This window comes from Coregonus lavaretus (assembly GCF_964263955.1).
Source record: "Coregonus lavaretus genome assembly, chromosome: 12".
Classification (NCBI taxonomy): Eukaryota; Metazoa; Chordata; class Actinopteri; order Salmoniformes; family Salmonidae; genus Coregonus; species Coregonus lavaretus.
Genome location: NC_139999.1, coordinates 51,354,567 through 51,376,440, shown reverse-complemented (window position 1 = coordinate 51,376,440; position 21,874 = coordinate 51,354,567). Strand labels below are relative to the sequence as shown.

At 44.5% G+C, this 21,874-nt stretch overlaps 1 protein-coding gene across 3 annotated transcripts in view; it reads left to right on the top strand.

The window, feature by feature from the left end:
• The window catches only part of LOC311138413 (histone-lysine N-methyltransferase SETD5-like), a 53,189-nt gene that overhangs the window by 19,078 nt on the left and 12,237 nt on the right, over positions 1–21,874 (top strand). For 2 of the 3 annotated variants that reach the window (XM_084173087.1, XM_084173086.1), the window contains exons 2-8: positions 5,322–5,602; positions 9,912–10,014; positions 10,465–10,739; positions 18,427–18,485; positions 20,195–20,382; positions 20,971–21,009; positions 21,389–21,849. In XM_084173087.1, the coding sequence (XP_084029213.1) occupies positions 5,532–5,602; positions 9,912–10,014; positions 10,465–10,739; positions 18,427–18,485; positions 20,195–20,382; positions 20,971–21,009; positions 21,389–21,849 (1,196 nt within the window). In that variant the 5' untranslated portion in view covers positions 5,322–5,531. Of the gene's footprint in view, positions 1–5,321; positions 5,603–9,911; positions 10,015–10,464; positions 10,740–18,426; positions 18,486–20,194; positions 20,383–20,970; positions 21,010–21,388; positions 21,850–21,874 lie in introns of those variants that run through there. The other variant, XM_084173088.1, reaches the window with a different exon arrangement.

Here is a 21,874-nt window from a genome sequence, read left to right as displayed (position 1 = left end):
AAGCTTGTAGCGTCATACCCAAGAAGACTCGAGGCTGTAATCGCTGCCGAAGGTGCTTCAACAATGTACTGAGTAAAGTGTCTGAATACTTATGTAAATATAATATTTCAGTTTTTGTTATTATAAATTTGGCAAAAAAATATAGAAACTTTTGCTTTGTCATTATGGTGTAGTGTGTGTAGATTGATGAGGGGGGGGAAAACAATGTAATACATTTTAGAATAAGGCTGTAATGTAACAAAATGAGGAAAAAAATCTGAATACTTTCCAAATGCACTGTACACGTGTCACGTATAGAGAGCAAGGGAATAGGAAATGTTTTTCCTGAACAAATGAGGGATTTTGGTAACAACTTTTCAGTCAGAAATGTCTTAATTATGTGGCAGCTTCAGCAACACGGACAGCGTGATACACACTGTTGATGTTCTGTGGTGGTCGCTGCAGCAGGGAGGAGAGAGAGAGACAGCGGGTGCTAGTCACAGTCACTCGCTGTTTTTTTTTTTTTTTTTTACATAGCTCAGCAAGTCGGAGCCAGGCCCAGCCTCCCTCTAGTCATTTGTGTCTTAATTATTTCATCAAACAGTTTGCTTAAAGCATCAGACAAGCTCTGTGCATATAGTATAATTGATTAAAACATATAGGATGTGTCTATATATGGAAAAATACACGTTTTAAAATTTCGATTGGTCGAAAGAACAGACTCTTGGTCGACAAATATTTGTTTTGTCGGGGCAGCCCTAGTTGTTACATTGGTGAGTAAAAGCTCATGCTTCCTACCTTTAAAACAATATACTCTACAAGTACATCAAATTTAAAGGGTGGGCTCTCTTGTACTTTCTAAAATATGACCCATTTTATACATAGAAATTGATATTATAGGTCATTAAACATTCATAGCCCTCATTTAATATTGCACATTCAGCAAATCTCCAGCAGAGGGAGTTTCCTTTGAATCCATTTTCCCATTCACTGTGTTGATGGTGCTAGGGATGTGACAGTCTTGGAATTTGAGCTTATGGCAATTGGCCAAGCCAATGTACAAGGTCACCGACATAACCAGGCAGGGTGGAGGTCAAAGAAGGGGAGGTCACAATTCTGTTTGTACACTTGTTTTCATGGATATGCTTCTTAATAAAAACCTATTTGAATTAAGCCATTACACTTATTATCATGGCATTTCATTATTATCATTCAGGTTATTACTTATAAATATTAATTAACAAATTAAGAAATGCCAGGTTGGAGAGGATCTGTTGCATTTTCGTATTGACAATATTAACAGAGTCAAAATAAAGATATACCTACCTTGTCCTTTTCTATTGGCTGTTCTGCATATAATTGTTTTTAATTCAGATCCTATTTCGAAGCTCAAAACCATTCAAACGAAGTCCGGTGGGTTTTCTCCCACTTTTCCAGAAATATTCGCATTACGTCACACACCCTGCTGCTGCGGTCATTCGATGGCAGTGGCATATGTTCTTCAAAGAGAGGATGCCGTAATGAGATGAATAAGAATCAAACGCTCCTGTCATGATTTAAAGAGATTGAGTCCAGACAGGCTACTTTAGGAAACGTTCTGAATGGACATACAGTGGGGGAAAAAAGTATTTAGTCAGCCACCAATTGTGCAAGTTCTCCCACTTAAAAAGATGAGAGAGGCCTGTAATTTTCATCATAGGTACACGTCAACTATGACAGACAAATTGAGGAAATCAAATCCAGAAAATCACATTGTAGGATTTTTAATGAATTTATTTGCAAATTATGGTGGAAAATAAGTATTTGGTCACCTACAAACAAGCAAGATTTCTGGCTCTCACAGACCTGTAACTTCTTCTTTAAGAGGCTCCTCTGTCCTCCACTCGTTACCTGTATTAATGGCACCTGTTTGAACTTGTTATCAGTATAAAAGACACCTGTCCACAACCTCAAACAGTCACACTCCAAACTCCACTATGGCCAAGACCAAAGAGCTGTCAAAGGAAACCAGAAACAAAATTGTAGACCTGCACCAGGCTGGGAAGACTGAATCTGCAATAGGTAAGCAGCTTGGTTTGAAGAAATCAACTGTGGGAGCAATTATTAGGAAATGGAAGACATACAAGACCACTGATAATCTCCCTCGATCTGGGGCTCCACGCAAGATCTCACCCCGTGGGGTCAAAATGATCACAAGAACGGTGAGCAAAAATCCCAGAACCACACGGGGGGACCTAGTGAATGACCTGCAGAGAGCTGGGACCAAAGTAACAAAGCCTACCATCAGTAACACACTACGCCGCCAGGAACTCAAATCCTGCAGTGCGAGACGTGTCCCCCTGCTTAAGCCAGTACATGTCCAGGCCCGTCTGAAGTTTGCTAGAGTGCATTTGGATGATCCAGAAGAGGATTGGGAGAATGTCATATGGTCAGATGAAACCAAAATAGAACTTTTTGGTAAAAACTCAACTCGTCGTGTTTGGAGGACAAAGAATGCTGAGTTGCATCCAAAGAACACCATACCTACTGTGAAGCATGGGGATGGAAACATCATGCTTTGGGGCTGTTTTTCTGCAAAGGGACCAGGACGACTGATCCGTGTAAAGGAAAGAATGAATGGGGCCATGTATCGTGAGATTTTGAGTGAAAACCTCCTTCCATCAGCAAGGGCATTGAAGATGAAACGTGGCTGGGTCTTTCAGCATGACAATGATCCCAAACACACCGCCCGGGCAACGAAGGAGTGGCTTCGTAAGAAGCATTTCAAGGTCCTGGAGTGGCCTAGCCAGTCTCCAGATCTCAACCCCATAGAAAATCTTTGGAGGGAGTTGAAAGTCCGTGTTGCCCAGCGACAGCCCCAAAACATCACTGCTCTAGAGGAGATCTGCATGGAGGAATGGGCCAAAATACCAGCAACAGTGTGTGAAAACCTTGTGAAGACTTACAGAAAACGTTTGACCTGTGTCATTGCCAACAAAGGGTATATAACAAAGTATTGAGAAACTTTTGTTATTGACCAAATACTTATTTTCCACCATAATTTGCAAATAAATTCATTAAAAATCCTACAATGTGATTTTCAGGATAATTTTTTTCTCATTTTGTCTGTCATAGTTGACGTGTACCTATGATGAAAATTACAGGCCTCTCATCTTTTTAAGTGGGAGAACATGCACAATTGGTGGCTGACTAAATACTTTTTTCCCCCACTGTATATGCCTATAGAGAGAATCAGCGAACTCACACACGCACACCCCCGTAAAAGCACCCGTCAATCAAAGCCACCAGCATACATCAGATACAAGCAAATATTTATCCTTTCCTTAAAACGTATTAAAAAACCTAGGCCTACGGTAGGCTTTCCGAAAGTAGGCTATAAATAATGAATTGACAAGGAAAGTATGAAGGGGACAGCTGTGCTATAGTATGAAGGGGACAGCTGTGCTATAGTATGAAGGGGACAGCTGTGCTATAGTATGAAGGGGACAGCTGTGCTATAGTATGAAGGGGACAGCTGTGCTATAGTATGAAGGGGACAGCTGTGCTATAGTATGAAGGGGACAGCTGTGCAATAGTATGAAGGGGACAGCTGTGCTATAGTATGAAGGGGACAGCTGTGCTATAGTATGAAGGGGACAGCTGTGCTATAGTATGAAGGGGACAGCTGTGCTATAGTATGAAGGGGACAGCTGTGCTATAGTATGAAGGGGACAGCTGTGCAATAGTATGAAGGGGACAGCTGTGCTATAGTATGAAGGGGACAGCTGTGCTATAGTATGAAGATGAAAATGACTATCATTAAAATAGAAACAAATACACGCAATATGCCCAAAGCCTATTTATCAGCAACGCTGATTATCGAGGGGGAGTGTTGGAAAGATTTTTCAAATACTGTGAGGAAGTATTATAATTTGAATGGATGTAAAAAATACTTAGTTGATTTACTTTGTTAGGTGAAGAGAAAATGACTGAGAAGCCCAGCGTATTAGTGGTGGTGAGTTAAGACAATCAGACATCCCCAAATGGGCACTTTCCTACATTTGACATTTGCGAGAAGCAGGCCAGGTACTTCTATGCATGCTCAGGCGCACGGTCTGTCAACATTAACAGGACAGAGAAACCAGACAGATGTTCACATGGAGCACATAAATGACAGTATGAAATGAACACAAACTCGTTTCTCACAAGTGTAGCAGGTTGTGAACTCTGCAAACAACGTTTCCACCCCGAGAACGGTAAATGACTGTAATTAATACATGCATTCACATAAATGTATCTAACCAATTACAAACGGTAGGCTACCACATGGGCATTCGTAAAAGTGCATTGTGGACCAAAACTGTATATAGCCTAGGCTACTATTCTACTTTGCGGGGATAGGAGGGTGGCAAAACATTTTTGTCTCTCCTTGGGCGGCATATTGGCCAGAACTGGCCCTGATCAGCGTTGATTAGTCTATAAATAAAGAAATGATTATGTATGAAATTATACCATGCCAGGTTGGAGAGGATTGGTGCATTGTCCATTTGACACAACATATTGATATCAAACATCCTTCCTCCCAATGAAGTTTCTATGTGAAAATTGACAGAACAATCTGAGATACCAAAAATATTCCCTGTCCAAGGTGGTGTGGAATCGCCCTATTACCATTAGGCCTATTATATAACTTGCCATGGTATTGAAACTCAATCAAGATCATTGTTCACACACACTTACCGAACATGGGGCTGCAGTAGTTTGCCACCTGTTTTGCATTTGGCTTTGTTATGTAAGACAGAGTATTGCTGCTGGGCCAGTAACCGAAAGGTCGCTTGTTCGAATACCTGAGCTGACAAGGTGAAAGATCTGTCGACGTGCCCTTGAGCAAGGCACCTAAACCTCATTTGCTCCAGGGGCGCCGTATTCTATGGCTCACCCTGTAAATTTCACTGCACCTATCCAGTGTATGTGACGACAAAACTTCTGTAGCACTTCTTTTAGGCTTGTATCGATTTACAAGGCCCAGCATTTCGAATGACCTCTAAAATGGTATGACTCACGATAGTTCATTGAGAATCCAAATGAAATAGTCCAATCGTGTGTCAACAGCCGCGGGAGACCAAGCTTTATGCTTGTCCGTATAATGGTGTTCTACCCATAGAAATATAATCTATAGAGTATAGATTATATTTCTATGGTTGTACCTGTATTTTAGGCTATACCCTACTCCCTCAAGTTCATGGGGTCAGAAGTGTCTTTGCGGACTCTTCACTTGATTCCTTGTGTGCGTGTTTGGTGCGTGCGTGTTTAGGTGTGTATTTGTGTCTCACTCCTAACCTGTCCTCTCGCTCTCTCCCCAGGTCTCCCCATGTCCGTGAGCCGTCGGCTGCGGCTCTGCGGCGCCCCACCCCTAGAGTGGTCTGTCACTGCAGTTCAGACCCCGTGATCCCCCCCCTCTCTCCTACTCCTTCCCCCTGTCCCATCCCATCCCACCCCTCCCCCTCCCCGCCCCCCTCCTCCTCCCTCCCACCGTTCCCCCCCCCTCCCTGTGCGCCGCTGTGCTGGACGTCATGAGCATAGTAATCGCGCTGGGAGTCACCACACCAGAAACGTCCTACTCAGATATGGCTGCTGGATCAGAGTGAGTACCACAGAGGGGAGGGGGGGGGGGGGGGGTTGAGGACAGGGATGCTAGGGTGTTTGGGGGTATCTCCTCTCTTCACACAACCCAACTAACCATGTGCAGCAGTTCTAAACATTTCTAAACTAGCTAGACACGCTTTTTTGGGGTTTTGCTTTTTCCACTGTGAGGGGCGGCAGGTAGCTTAGTGGTTAAGAGCGTTGTGCCAGTAACCGAAAGGTCGCTGGTTCTAATCCCCGAGCCGACTAGGTGAAAAATCTGTCGATGTGCCCTTGAGCAAGGCACTTAACCCTAATTGCTCCTGTAAGTCGCTCTGGATAAGAGCGTCTGTTAAATGACAAATGTAAATGTAAAAAATTTAGAATCAGGAAGTGACCAGGAGAGCTGGAAACGGTGGGAAGTGTAGGTCACAGTAAAGGCCCTCCAACCTAGACCAGGAAGCTGGGTCCCACCAGAGGCAGAATTAGGCTTGGGCGGTATCCAGATGTTCATACTTTCATTCCGACCTTGTGCCATACAGGGATATTCGGTAATACCGGTACTGAACACGGGGCGCTATTTTCAAACCCCACTGAGCCTTTGTAATCCAAAGTTTCGCAATGCTAACAATTACATGTAAAATCCCATAGAGAATGCTAACTAAATGCTAACGAGTGCATTGCGAACATTTTATACAGTGTCTGAGCTAAATTATTTTCAGGACAAACATCCCAGCTCATAAAGTTGTACAAGTAACTAAAAAATGCTACTCAGTTTGCTGCACGCACAAAACAAATATTAGACAGCAAGGCTCTTGATAAAGGAGGGGATTCTCTGCTGTTACCAAGCGAAGCTTGATTTAGGAAGATAATCACTTAGCTAGATAGCTAACTAGTTAATAAATTAGCCATCCTAATGCACAACTGCTGAGCATTGAGCACATTTTAGACTGTTAACTTAATAGTGAAAAGATATCTAGCTGACAAACATTTAGTTGTGAATTCCATACTGTAACTAGATCACCTGGCGTTTGCTGCTCAACAGTGAGTGACTCACAAAGCTCCGGTCTCTCGTCGTTGTGTGCTTGTAAACAAACACCACGGGACTAGGGAGTACCGGTAAGCTTCATAATGAAAAATTATATTTCTGGTGAAATTAAGAATGAGATCTTCTTTATCTCCTAAGTTGACAGCAGGTATTTACTTAAGTAGCTACACATATTGACATTTATTTAAAAACGTCAAAAAATAGTTTCAACGGTATTGAAAACCCATCCCGTGGTTATTTCCAAATACCCCGGTATACCGCCCAAGCCTAGACTACCGGACGCCTTTCTCTCTATGGGGCAGAAGGTAGCGTGAGAGACCATTAGGATCTGAACCCTCCTCCCCCTGTCTGTCAGGCCTTGCACGCAACCACCCCATCACCTAATGGCTGTGTCCCAAATGACACCCTATTCCATACATAGTGCACTAACTTTGATCCAAATATATAGGGAATAGGGTACCATTTGGGACAGAGCCTGTAACTGATCAGTGATGACCCCAAGGGTGGCTTTAGCGTGGCTGAGGCTAAATCAGACAAGAATTGGAACAGGAGCCAACTGCTCTGCTGAGCGCTGTATGAGGAAATGGCTCCAGACTGCACAGGGAAAACAATCTGAACCCAGTGCTCCTACTACACTGTAGGTGAGCCAGATGACTGAGCTTCTATGGAATGTAGCTGGATCAGGCTCTTTCCCCTCCCCCATGCATCTCCCTTCTAAGAAACTCAACCTGACTCAGGGGAAGGCATGCAGGGTGGGGGGATTTCACCTCACATGAAAACAATGAGAAACAGAAAAGCTAACATGGGCGACATTTAGAAAAATCCCCAGCCTGGATGTAATATTTTCTTGTTTTGACATGGAGCCTTTTGACATTTTGAGATCGTTCGGCAGGGCTACGTGCACCAGGACTGTTAGTTGTTGGGTAAAAAGACAAGGTTGTTCTCTTCTCCCCTCCCACCGAAACCTCTGCTAAAGGGCAACGGGGGAGTTGTATAATACGCTAGGTATCATGGCCGCTGACATTCCATATCCTGAATGGTCATCGTTCACCAAGACTTCCCTTGGCTCGTGAGGATGTTTTGGGCTGTGGCGCCATCTAGCGTACAGAACAGGCCTAGGAGATTTCACCTTTGAGTTGGTTACAAGTAAAGCAGATTCATGCTGGAACCTCCCCAACAGGGTAGTATTCATCAGGACACACTGTACCAAAACGTTTTGCGACGATAAGCGAGAATGAGCATGGCTTATTGGACAAGTTTAGGTTGTCTTATATTGTTTTTTTCTGTTTTCAGTCTGTTTGGTGTGTTATGAATATGACCAAGCTTAGCTGCTTAGTAGTTGAAAAATGGCTTTCACTGTAGTTAAGTTGACTCTTTCTAGATACGATATTTCATTCTTAATCTCCTAACTTTCCCTATATCTGGCTCTCGTTCTATCTTTAACTCCTGTACATTTCTCCAACTTACTCTATATTTTACTTAACTTTGTTTTACTCTCCCTTTTAAGGGTCAGACACACCGAGTGCCCAGAGTGTTGGCAGTTACCTTTTTGTTGTTCACACAGAACAGTGTTGCCTCCGATTTGCTTCATTTAAATACTCCAGGCCACAAGGTGGCAGTAGCTTGTTTGGCTTGTGCATCCTGGAGCTAATGTAAGCTAACTAGCAAGCTGCTCTTATGTTACTAATTTACTTGAAATGAAAGTCTGCAGAAGTGAGACTTCGTCCTTGTATTTCTTGGCTGAGTTACAGTTCATATAAGGAAATCAGTCAATTGAAGTAATCTCATTAGGCCCTAATCTATGGATTTCACATGACTGGGCAGGGGCGTAGCCATGGGTGGGCCTGGGAGGGCATAGGCCCACCCACTGGGGAGCCAGGCCCAGCCAATCAGAATTACTTTTTCCCCCACAAAAGGGCTTTATTACAGACAGAAATACTCAGTTTCATCAGCTGTCTGGGTTGCTGGTCTCAGACGATCCCGCAGGTAAAGAAGCCGGATGTAGAGGTCCTGGGCTGGCATGGTTACATGTGGTCTGCGGTTGTGAGGCCGATTGGACCTACTGCCAAATTCTCTAAAACGACGTTGGAGGCGGCTTATGGTAGAGAAATGAACATTCAATTCTCGGGCAACAGTTCTGGTGGCCATTCCTGCAGTCAGCATGCCAATTGCACGCTCCCTCAAAACTTGAGACATCTGTGGCATTGTGTTGTGTGACAAAACTGCACATTTTAGAGTGACCTTATATTGTCCCAAGCACGCGGTGCACCTGTGTAATGATCATGCTGTTTAATCAGCTTCTTGATATGCCACACCTTTCAGGTGGTTGGATTATCTTGGCAAATGAGAAATACTCACTAACAGGGATGTGAACAAATTTGTGCACAAAATTGGCGAGAAATAACCTTTTTGTGTGTATGGAGCATTTCTGGTTTTATTTCAGCTCATGAAACATGGGACCAACACTTTACATGTTGCGTTTTATATTTTCATTCAGTATAGATAACTAGTGTAGTTAGCAACATTATAATTAAATCACAATGGATTCGTTTTTTATTGAAGCAGCTGCCTGTTATCTGTCGAGAGTTGGTGGAGTAGCTAGCTAGCTGTGTTGTGCTAAATGGCGATGATAGCAAGTTTACTGGCACTGGCAGTATGGGATAATGGAGAGTGAATTAAATGATTTCTTCATCTTGCTAGATGGCTAGCTTGGTAAAGCATTTAGTGTTCTGTGCATTGTGCTTCACTTACCATTTAATTTGTTTAATATGAAGTGTGTGTGACTGCCTAGCTCAGTTAGCGAGCTAAAGTTAGCTAGCTAGCTAAATAATGAGCAGTTGCACATTATCAAACTGAACCTAACAAAAAAAAAATCCCTAGCTAAATGTAAAAGATGTAAAGACTTGCTATAGAAAAAAAAGATGTATTATGAAGTGTTATTGTTTTAGTTAGAACAATTCTAATAAATAGGGGGTGGATTACACCAGGAAAAGTGCCCTCTTTTTCACTTATCACTGCTGTCGGCTCCCCCTCGTGGAGGTTTGTGCTCTCTGATTGGCTCAAAGTCAACTTCTCGGCAACTGATGAGCATTGCGATTCTACAAGTAGAAACTGAGGTTTGTCGGTACACAGCAGGGACGTCTTTGTTCAAGCAAGAGAAGGAACAGCCTCCTACTGTGCTAAGTACCTATCAGCAGTCAGATTTCTCAGTGTGTCTGTACCATTACTCTTTTACTCTCCATGTTTCTCCTGCTTACGCTTTCGTTCTCTCTCCCTTTCTCAGCCCTGAGTCAGTGGAAGCAAGCCCTGCCGTGAATGAGAAAAACTACCCTAACCACAGCTGTGTGAGTGCACAGAGTCATGGGTATCGGGGACTACCATATACTGTAAGTACACAGCTCTTTTCTTCCTTCATCACTTGGCCAATTTTATAGGCCAGTCTCTCTTATATATAAAGATATCAACATTCCAATCAAGTACCTTTTGTAAGATATCCCTTGTGGACTTTTCGCAGTATACTAAATGAATGTGTCGGTCTGAGCGCGTAAGGCCAGTACTGTTGCATGCATAGTCTTAGATCAGAGAGGAAGGAGAGTCCCGCACGACATGCTAAGTCTCAAGTATCTAGAAAAACATAACAAAATAAAGTCAGCGCAAGGCTGTAATACTATGAATCTCTAATGCTGATTAACACGTTCGCAGCACCCTCTTGCGTTTTTAGCTAACATGCTGTATTGTGTCACGTACCATTTTGTTTGCCCTCATTTTCATTCGTCTTCCATTTTCCGTTTCCCCCTTCTTCCTTTTTTTTGTGCCTGAACACCCATTGTTTGAAGATGCAACAGTCTTCCGTTGTGTGTTGTCAGGATCACAACTATGGCGCGCCCCCTCCCCCCACCCCACCCGCCTCCCCGCTCTCCCAAACCATCATCCCCCGCATGGAGCTCAACGGCATGGCACGCGGCCCTAACTCCCGCTACCACGACAACGGCCGCCAGGAGGAGAACTCTGCTGACAGCGACAGCTCGTCGGAGGAAGAAGGGGCCGTGGCCGGCTGGTGCCACTGCAGCCTGACTCAGGATGGCTTCCTCATAAAGTGCGAGAGCTGCAGGTGAGAGCCAGCGGCGGCCATTTTGAGAAAAGGTTCCAAATACATGGTACACTCTGTGTAGGATGTTGGATGGTTGTGTATATATATATATATATATTAGCCATATTAATGGTGGGTCACCACTTCTAGTTGTCTTACATTGAATACAGACATATATATATACAGTGGGGAGAACAAGTATTTGATACACTGCCGATTTTGCAGATTTTCCTACTTAAAAAGCATGTAGAGGTCTGTAATTTTTATCATAGGTACACTTCAACTGTGAGAGACGGAATCTCAAACAAAAATCCAGAAAATCACATAGTATGATTTTTAAGTAATTCATTTGTATTTTATTGCATGACATAAGTATTTGATCACCTACCAACCAGTAAGAATTCCGGCTCTCACAGACCTGTTAGTTTTTCTTTAAGAAGCCCTCCTGTTCTCCACTCATTACCTGTATTAACTGCACCTGTTTGAACTCGTTTCCTGTATAAAAGACACCTGTCCACACACTCAATCAAACAGACTCCAACCTCTCCACAATGGCCAAGACCAGAGAGCTGTGTAAGGACATCAGGGATACAATTGTAGACCTGCACAAGGCTGGGATGGGCTACAGGACAATAGGCAAGCAGCTTGGTGAGAAGGCAACAACTGTTGGCGCAATTATTAGAAAATGGAAGAAGTTCAAGATGACGGTCAATCACCCTCGGTCTGGGGCTCCATGCAAGATCTCACCTCGTGGGGCATCAATGATCATGAGGAAGGTGAGGGATCAGCACAGAACTACACAGCAGGACCTGGTCAATGACCTGAAGAGAGCTGGGACCACAGTCTCAAAGAAAACCATTAGTAACACACTACACCGTCATGGATTAAAATCCTGCAGCGCACGCAAGGTCCCCCTGCTGAAGCCAGCGCATGTCCAGGCCCGTCTGAAGTTTGCCAATGACCATCTGGATGATCCAGAGGAGGAATGGGAGAAGGTCATGTGGTCTGATGAGACAAAAATATAGCTTTTTGGTCTAAACTCCACTCGCCGTGTTTGGAGGAAGAAGAAGGATGAGTACAACCCCAAGAACACCATCCCAACCGTGAAGCATAGAGGTGGAAACATCATTCTTTGGGGATGCTTTTCTGCAAAGGGGACAGGACGACTGCACCGTATTGAGGGGAGGATGGATGGGGCCATGTTTCGCGAGATCTTGGCCAACAACCTCCTTCCCTCAGTAAGAGCATTGAAGATGGGTCGTGGCTGGGTCTTCCAGCATGACAACGACCCAAAACACACAGCCAGGGCAACTAAGGAGTGGCTCCGTAAGAAGCATCTCAAGGTCCTGAAGTGGCCTAGCCAGTCTCCAGACCTGAACCCAATAGAAAATCTTTGGAGGGAGCTGAAAGTCCGTATTGCCCAGTGACAGCCCCGAAATCTGAGGGATCTGTAGAAGGTCTGTATGGAGGAGTGGGCCAAAATCCCTGCTGCAGTGTGTACAAACCTGGTCAAGACCTACAGGAAACGTATGATCTCTGTAATTGCAAACAAAGGTTTCTGTACCAAATATTAAGTTCTGCTTTTCTGATGTATCAAATACTTATGTCATGCAATAAAATGCAAATTAATAACTTAAAAATCATACAATGTGATTTTCTGGATTTTTGTTTTAGATTCCGTCTCTCACAGTTGAAGTGTACCTATGATAAAAATTACAGACCTCTACATGCTTTGTAAGTAGAAAAACCTGCAAAATCGGCAGTGTATCAAATACTTGTTCTCCCCACTGTATATATATATATATATATATATATATATGCTATGAAAAAGTATTTGCCCCCTTTCTAATTTTCTCTACTTTTGCATATTTGTGATACTGAATGTTATCAGATCTTCAACCAAAACCTAATATTAGATAAAGGGAACATAAGTGAACAAATAACACAACAATTACATATTTATTTCATTTATTTCATAAACAAAGTTATGCAACACCCAATTCCCCTGTGTTAAAAAGTAATTGCCCCCTTACACTCAATAACTGGTTGTGCCACCTTTAGCTGCAATGACTCCAACCAAATGCTTCCTGTAGTTGTTGATCAGTCTCTCACGTCACTATGGAGGAATTTTGGCCCACTCTTCCATGCAGAACTGCTTTAACTCAGTGACGTGTGGGTTTTCACGCATGAACTGCTCATTTCAAGTCCTGCCACAACATCTCAATTGGGGTTAGGTCTGGACTTTGACTAGGCCATTCCAAAACATCCAATTTGTTGCTTTTTAGCTATTTTCATGTAGACTTGATTGTGTGTTTTGGATCATTGTCTTGCTGCATGACCCAGCTGCGCTTCAGCTTCAGCTCACAGACGGATGGTCTGACATTCTCCTGTAGAATTCTCTGATACAGAGCAGAATTCATGGTTCCTTCTATTAAGGCAAGTCGTCCAGGTCCTGAGGCAGCAAAGCATCCCCAAACCATCACACCACCACCACCATGCTTGACCTTTGGTATGATGTTCTTACTGTGGAATGCAGTGTTTGGTTTTCGCCAGGCATTACTGGAACTATGTCGTCCAAAAAGTTATGTTCCCTTTATCTAATATTAGGTTTTGGTTGAAGATCTGATAACATTCAGTATCACAAATATGCAAAAGTAGAGAACATTAGAAAGGGGGCAAATACTTTTTTATAGCACTGTGTATATATATGACTTATAGTATATCATATATACAGTGCATTCGGAAAGTATTCAGACCCCTTGACTTTTTCCACATTTTGTTACATTACAGCCTTATTCTAAAATTGATTAAATAGTTTTTTCCCTCATCAATCTACACACAATACCCCATAATGACGAAGCAAAAACAGGTTTTTAGAAATGTTTGTAAATGTACCAAAAAAAAGGAAATATCACACTTACATAAGTATTAAGACCCTTTACTCAGTACTTTGTTGACGCACCTTTGGCAGCGATTACAGCCTTGAGTCTTCTTGAGATGATGCTACAAGCTTGGCACACCTGTATTTGGGAGTTTCTCCCATTCTTCTCTGCAGATCCAGGTCAGGTTAGATGGGGAGTGTCGCTGCACAGCTACTTTCAGGTGTCTCCAGAGATGTTCGATCGAGTTAAAGTCCGGGCTCTGGCTGGCCACTCAAGGACATTCAGAGACTTGTCCCGAAGCCACTCCTGCGTTGTCTTGGCTGTATGCTTAGGATCGTTGTCCTGTTGGAAGGTGATCCTGTTTCCATTGATAATCCTTGAAATGTTTCTACAAAGTCCACCTGTGGTAAATTCAATTGATTTGGACATGATTTGGAAAGGCACACACCTGTCTATATAAGCTAAAACAGCTGACAGTGCATGTCAGAGCAAAACCAAGCCATGAAGTCGAAGGAATTGTCCGTAGAGCTCCGAGACAGGATTGTGTCAAAGGCACAGATCTGGAGAAGGGTACCAAAAAATGTCTGCAGCATTGAAGGTCCCAAAGAACACCGTGGCCTCCATCATTTTTAAATGGAAGAAGTTTAGAACCACCAAGACTCTTCCTAGAGCTGGCCCCCTGGCCAAACTGAGCAATTGTGTGAGAAGGGCCTTTGTCAGGAAGGTGACCAAGAACCCGATGGCCACTGACAGAGCTGCAGAGTTCCTCTGTGGAGATGGGAGAACCTTCCAGAAGGACAACCATCTCCGCAGCACTCCACCAATCAGGCCTTTATCGTAGTGGCCAGACGGAAGCCACTCCTCAGTAAAAGGCACATGACAGCCCACTTGGAGTTTGCCAAAAGGCACCTTAAGGACTCTCAGACCATGAGAAACAAGATTCTCTGGTCTGATGAAACCAAGATTGGAATCTTTGGCCTGAATGCCAAGCGTCACATCTGGAAGAAACCTGACACCATCCCTACGGTGAAGCATGGTGGTGGCAGCATCATGCTGTGGGGATGTTTTTCAGCGGCAGGGACTGGGAGACTAGTCAGGATCGAGGGATAGATGAACGTAGCAAAGTACAAAGAGATTCTTGATGAAAACCTCCCGAGTGGCGCAGTGCTCTAAGGCACTGCATCGCAGTGCTAGCTGTGCCACTAGAGATCCTGGTTCGAATCCAGGCTCTGTCGTAGCCGGCCGCGACCGGGAGACCCATGGGGCGGCGCACAATTGGCCCAGCGTCGTCCAGGGTAGGGGAGGGAATGGCCGGCAGGGATGTTGGTAGAGCATGGCGTTTGCAACGCCAGGGTTGTGGGTTTGATTCCCACGGGGGGCCAGTATAAAAAAAATAAAAAACATATATAATGTATGCACTCACTAACTGTAAGTCGCTCTGGATAAGAGCGTCTGCTAAATGACTAAAATGTAAAAATGGTAATGTAAAACCTGCTCCAGAGCGCTCGGGACCTCAGACTGGGGCGAAGGTTCACCTTCCAACAGGACAACGACCCTAAGCACACAGCCAAGACAACGCAGGAGTGGCTTCGGGACAAGTCTCTGAATGTCCTTGAATGGCCAGCCAGAGCCCGGACTTGAACCCGATCGAACATCTCTGGAGAGACCTGAAAATAGTTGTGCAGCGACACTCCCCATCCAACCTGACAGAGCTTGAGAGGATCTGCACAGAAGAATGAGAGAAACTCCCCAAATACAGGTGTGCCAAGCTTGTAGCATCATACCCAAGAAGACTCAAGGCTGTAATCGCTGCCAAAGGTGCTTCAACAAAGTACTGAGTAATGTAAAGGTCATATTTTATAATGGCGCCGGAGGAGATTGCTGCCGTTTTACGGCCCACCAACCAATTGTTTTGCGTTTATTTGTAATTTATTTTTAACATAATGTTTCTGACACCGTTTCTTATGACCAAAAAGAGCATCTTGATATCAGGACAGCGATTACTCACCTCGTATTGGATGAATATTTTTTTTCAACGAGTGAGACGTTAAGGATATTCTACAGACACCCGACAAGGCCCAAATCCCCGTCATTCGCATGAGAGATGGAGATATCGTGGATGTAGGTCGGGGTGCCTTGTAAGGATCCGACGGCGAGCGAGTAATCTTCCTCTTCCGTCCTATTAGCCAACGTACAATCATTGGAAAACAAAATGGACGACCTACGATCAAGGATATCCTACCAACGGGACATTAAAAACTGTAATATCTTGTGTTTCACCGAGTCGTAGCTGAACATGCAGCTGGTGGGATATACGCTACATCGGCAGGATAGAACGTCTGACTCCGGTAAGACAAGGGGTGGCGGTCTGTGTATATTTGTAAACAACAGCTGGTGCACTAAATCTAATATTAAGGAAGTCTCAAGGTTTTGCTCGCCTGAGGTAGAGTATCTCATGATAAGCTGTAGACCACACTATTTATCAAGAGAGTTTTCATAAAACTCAAGACCACCTTTTACTCCACACACAGAGACGCGTACAAAGCTCTCCCTCGCCCTCCATTTGGCAAATGTGACCATAATTCTATCACCTGATTCCTGCTTATTAGCAAAAACGAAAGCAGGAAGCACCAGTGACTCGGTTAATAAGGAAGTGGTCAGATGACGCAGATGCTAAGCTACAGGACTGTTTTGCTAGCACAGACTGGAATATGTTCCGGGATTCTTCCAATGACATTGAGCAGTTCACCACATCAGTCACTGGCTTCATCAATAAGTGCATCGATGACGTCATCCCCACAGTGACCGTACGTTCATACCCCTACCAGAAGCCATGGATTACAGGCAACATCCGCACTGAGCTAAAGGGTAGAGCTGCCGCTTTCAAGGAGCGGGACTCTAACCCGTACGTTTATAAGTAATCCTGGTATGCCCTCCGACGAACCATCAAACAGGCAAAGAGTCAATACAGGACTAAGATTGAATCGTACTACACTGGCATCGACGCTTGTCGGATGTGGCAGGGCTTGCAAACTATTACAGACTACAAAGGGAAGCACAGCCGCGAGCTGCCCAGTGACACGAGCCTAGCAGACGAGCTAAATCACTTCTATGCTCGCTTCGAAAAAAGCAACACTGAAGCATACATGAGAGCATCAGCTGTTCCGGATGACTATGTGATCACGCTCTCCGTAGCCGATGTGAGTAAGACTTTTACGCAGGTCAACATTCACAAGGCCGCTGGGCCAGTCGGATTACCAGGACGTGTACTCCGAACATGTCCCTGACTGAGTCTGTAATACTAACATGTTTCAAGCAGACCACCATAGTCCCTGTGCCCAAGAACACTAAGAACCTGCCTAAATGACTACCGACCTGTTGCACTCACGTCTGTAGCCATGAAGTGCTTTGAAAGGCCGGTCATGGCTCATATCAACACCATTATCCCATAAACCCTAGACCCACTCCAATTTGCACACCGCCCCAACAGATCCACAGATGCATTCTCTATTGCACTCCACACTGCCCTTTCCCACCTGGACAAGAGGAACACCTATGTGAGAATGCTATTCATTGACTACAGCTCAGCGTTCAACACCATAGTGCCCTCAAAGCTCATCACTAAGCTAAGGACCCTGGGACTAAACATCTCCCTTTGCAACTGGATCCTAGACTTCCTGACGGACTTCCTGACTTACCAGGTGGTAAGGGTAGGTAACAACACATCTGCCACTCTGTTCCTCAACACGGGGGCCCCTCGTGGGTGCGTGCTCAGTCCCCTCCTGTACTCCCTGTTCACCCATGGCTGCATGGCCAAGCATGACTCCAACACCATCATTAAGTTTGCAGACGACACAACAGTAGGCCTGATCACCGACAACGATGAGACAGCCTATAGGGAGGAGGTCAGAGACCTAGCCGTGTGGTGCCAAGATAACAACATCTCCCTCAATGTGATCAAGACAAAGTAGATGATTGTGGACTGCAGGAAAAAAAAGAGGACTGAGCACACCCCCATTCTCATCATCGGGGCTGTAGTGGAACAGGTTGAGAGCTTCAAGTTCCTTGGTGTCCACATCACCAACAAACTATCATGGTCCAAGCACACCAAGACAATCATGAAGAGGGCATGACAAAGCCTATTCCCCCTCAGGAGACTGAAAAGTTTTAGCATGGGTCCTCAGATCCTCAAAAAGTTATACAGCTGCACCATCGAGAGCATCCTGACTGGTTGCATCACTGCCTGGTACGACAACTGCAGCACATCACTGGGGCCAAGCTTCCTGCCATCCAGGACCGCTATACCAGGCGGTGTCAGAGGAAGGCCCTAAAAATTGTCAAAGACTCAAGCCACCCTAGTCATAGACTGTTCTCTCTGCTACTGCACGGCAAGCGGCACCAGAGCGCCAAGTCTAGGTCCAAAAGGCTTCTTAACAGCTTCTACCCCCAAGCCATAAGACTCCTGAACAGCTAGTCATGGCTACCCGGACAATTTGCATTGTCTCCTCCCCCTCTTTTACGCTGCTGCTACTCTTTTCATTATCTATGCATAGTCACGTTAACTCTACCCACATGTACATATTACCTAAATGACCTCGACTAACCTGTGCCCCCGCACATTGACTGCACCGGTACCTGTTTTTGCTTTGTCATGATGGGGTATTGTGTGTAGATTGATGAGGAAAAAAACAATTTAAGCCATTTGAGAATAAGGCTGTAACGTAACAATGTGGAAAATGGCAGGAGGTCTGAATACTTTCCGAATGCACTGTATATATAAGATCTGCAATTTCCTGGTTGTAATGTTCATATTTCTGTGATTTCAGGGGGCTAGACAGGAGGAAAGGACTGGACGGCCAACGCCGGAAACAAGAAAATGTATCAGGTATGGTGAATGCCACATGACATAGACTGCATAACATACAGTGAGGGAAAAAAGTATTTGATCCCCTGCTGATTTTGTACGTTTTCCCACTGACAAGGACATGATCAGTCTATAATTTTAATGGTAGGTTTATTTGAACAGTGAGAGACAAAATAACCACACAAAAAATCCAGAAAAAACGCATGTCAAAACTGTTATAAATTGATTTATATTTTAATGAGGGAAATAAGTATTTGACCCCCCTGCAAAACATGATTTAGAACTTGGTGGCAAACCCTTGTTGGCAATCACAGAGGTCTGACGTTTCTTGTAGTTGGCCACCAGGTTTGCACACATCTCAGGAAGGATTTTGTTCCACTCCTCTTTGCAGATCTTCTCCAAGTCATTAAGGTTTCGAGCCTGACGTTTGGCAACTCGGCGACAATGGCCGCCTGGAGGAGAATATACTACAGTCCCTAGTGAAAGTCGACACACCCCTTGCACAATCTTCACATTTTGCTGCCTTAAAATTATATCTAAAAAGGGATTAAATTGGAGTTTGTTCCTTCAGATCTACACAACCTACTCCACATATTCAAAATGAAAGAAAGTTAGAGAACATTTTCTAAACAAAAAAACAAATAGTCTTGATTAAATATGTCTTCACACCCCAGAGTTAGTACTTGGTGGAAGCATCTTTGGCAGACATTACAGCTGTGAATCATTTGGAATAATATTCTACCAACTTTGCACAACTCTTAGGGGAACATATGTCCATTGTTTCGGTCAAAATTGCTCAAGCTCAGTAAATTTGGTTGGGAATCATTGATGGACAGCAATATTTCAACCTTGACTGATCGTCAAACAAATTTAAGTCCGTACAGAGGCTAGACCACCCATGAACACGCAACATCTCTTGGAGAGCCATGTGTCTTTAATATAAAAATCTGTGTAAGTGTCTTGCTGATAAAACTCTATCCCAGGGTTTTCAGAAGACTGAGGCAGGTTTTCCTTTATCTTTTTACCTGGGCTTTGCTCCTTTCATTTTTCTTTTGATCCTGACAAACTCCCCAGTCCCTGCCAATGACAAGCATAACATGATGCTGCCACCGCAATACTTGAAAATACTATGTAATCCCTTTTTAGATTTTATTTTAAGGCAGCAAAATGTGAAGACTGTGCAAGGGGTTTGTAGACTTTCACTAGGGACTCAGTAGCCTACAGTATAGCCCCCTTCTCCATTAATCTGCATGGATGAGCTCATAAATGCGCTGTTACATAAATGCGCTGCTACTCACAGAATGTTAAGTTATGGTACTGCGTGCATTTTATCAAAGACTGGCAGTCAAACAACCAATAATACTGCATGCGCCTCTGGTTCTTTTACTGTTTGGTACGGACTGCAGCAAACCACACCACAGTACAAATGGAATCGGACCGAGACTTTTTGAGCAAACCACGGTGTTGGATAGTGCACTCCCTAGTGTTCACACCAGTCCAAACGAACTGAACTAAGGGAGAAAACGCGCCAGAGTTTTGAAAAACCGCTCCAATCCAATGTGGTGTGAAAAGCACCCTTAGGCCTGGTCTAAAAAGCTAAATGCAGAATCTCTATTTAAATAGCTTTTTAGTCCGGGAAACCAACCCTAAGTCTTTACTGTTGGCGTGCCCAAGTGGAAACGAACTTTGCCAAGTACCTGTGCATGCTCAAATCTCTCTTGTGCTTCTAGTGGGCGATAGCAGTGCCACAGAGAGTGGGGACGAGGAGGTGTCGCCGGCCACTGTGTCCTACACGGCAACGCAGCACACGCCCACCAGCATCACGCTCACTGTCAACCGGATCAAGCGGAACAAGTCCAAGAAGAGGAAGAAGAGCACAGAGAAGGCCCGCGGAGCGCCCAAGGGCAAGAAAATTAAGGTAGGAACTAGGGAGCAAGGGCACAGACCTGAAAAGGGCACACTTAGCAAAGAGTCCTAAGTGTGTGCGAAATGCGAGGCATGCCAGGCAAAAGCTAGCGGAAGGTGCCAGCCACTACGTGGGTTAAATGCAGCAGTAGGGACGGCAAGAGTATCCTTGCTAAAGACACCGATAGTATGGGGAAAATGGCCAAGTGTACCAAATGCCACATGAGCAAAGTGTAAAAAGGGTGCTGAGGGTGCAAATTCAAAACCCACAGCTAGGAAGAGGACCAAGATCGTAAAGTTTCCTGTTTTAACTTGCTCTTAAGGCTTAATATGCCAATTATACCTATAGAGGCCAAGAGAGAAGTGGCAGTCTTTTTCTAGTAGCAGAAAGTTATTTTTGCTACATTATTTAGATGAATCTCTGAAACGTGTAAACATTGTAAGTAGACTTTCTGAAACGTTGTTTAAACGTTGAGTAGGAGACTCTCTGAAACATTGTCTAAACGCTGTGTGTAGATTCTGAAACATTGTCAAATGCTGCGAGTAGACTCTGAAACGTTGTGTAAACGTTGTAAGTAAACGACCGTGTCTGTCTTTACAGGCCTTCAGAGAGGGTTCTAGAAAGTCCATGAGGATGAAGGTAAGATTAATTCATTCCCGAGGATCTTCTGTTTAGTTATATATGAACATATAAATGACACATTTGAACTTCACAGCAGTAGTGAACGGGATCAAGAAATCATCAGTGCCACTTTGTTAGCGTCAGGGTTCCATTGAGTGACATGTTCCATTGAGCATAACACAAATACACCCATCATCTTATTATCATATGGTAAGTTGATATAGAGCAGAGTGCACCACCCACCCATGATAACCCATTCATCTAAGGGGAAGAAACACTGGTTGTAGACCTGAAATGGTCATTTATGAAAAAGATCTTAGAATGGAGGTGAATAAAATAAAAATACATGTATTTTCAACACGACACGGCTCTGAAGTAAAAACGTTCTCCTCCCCAGAACTCCACGACGGAGGCCAGCGCGGTGGACGAGACCACGGCGGAGGGCTGGGAGAGCCGCATCCGCCAGTGGACTGACCAGTACGAGGAGGCCACGGCTAACCAGTACAGTGCTGACGTCCAGACACTGCTCCAGCTGCACCGCGCCGCCACCGTTACAGTCGCCGCCGATGGCGTGGTAGTGGGCAAGATGACGCCAGCGGCGACGACGACGACCTCACCGGCCCAGGTCAACCCATCGGCCGACGCCATGGATACAATTAACCGCACGGAGTTGGCGTGCAACAACACGGTGCTTGGCTCTCAGATGCAGTTACAGCTGGGGCGGGTGACGCGCGTGCAGAAGCACCGGAAGATCCTGCGGGCGTCAAGGGATCTGGAGCCAGACACCCTGATCATCGAGTACCGGGGCAAGGTCATGCTCAAACAGCAGTTTGAGGTCAACGGACACTTCTTCAAAAAGTATGCATTCATTCACTACACTTAT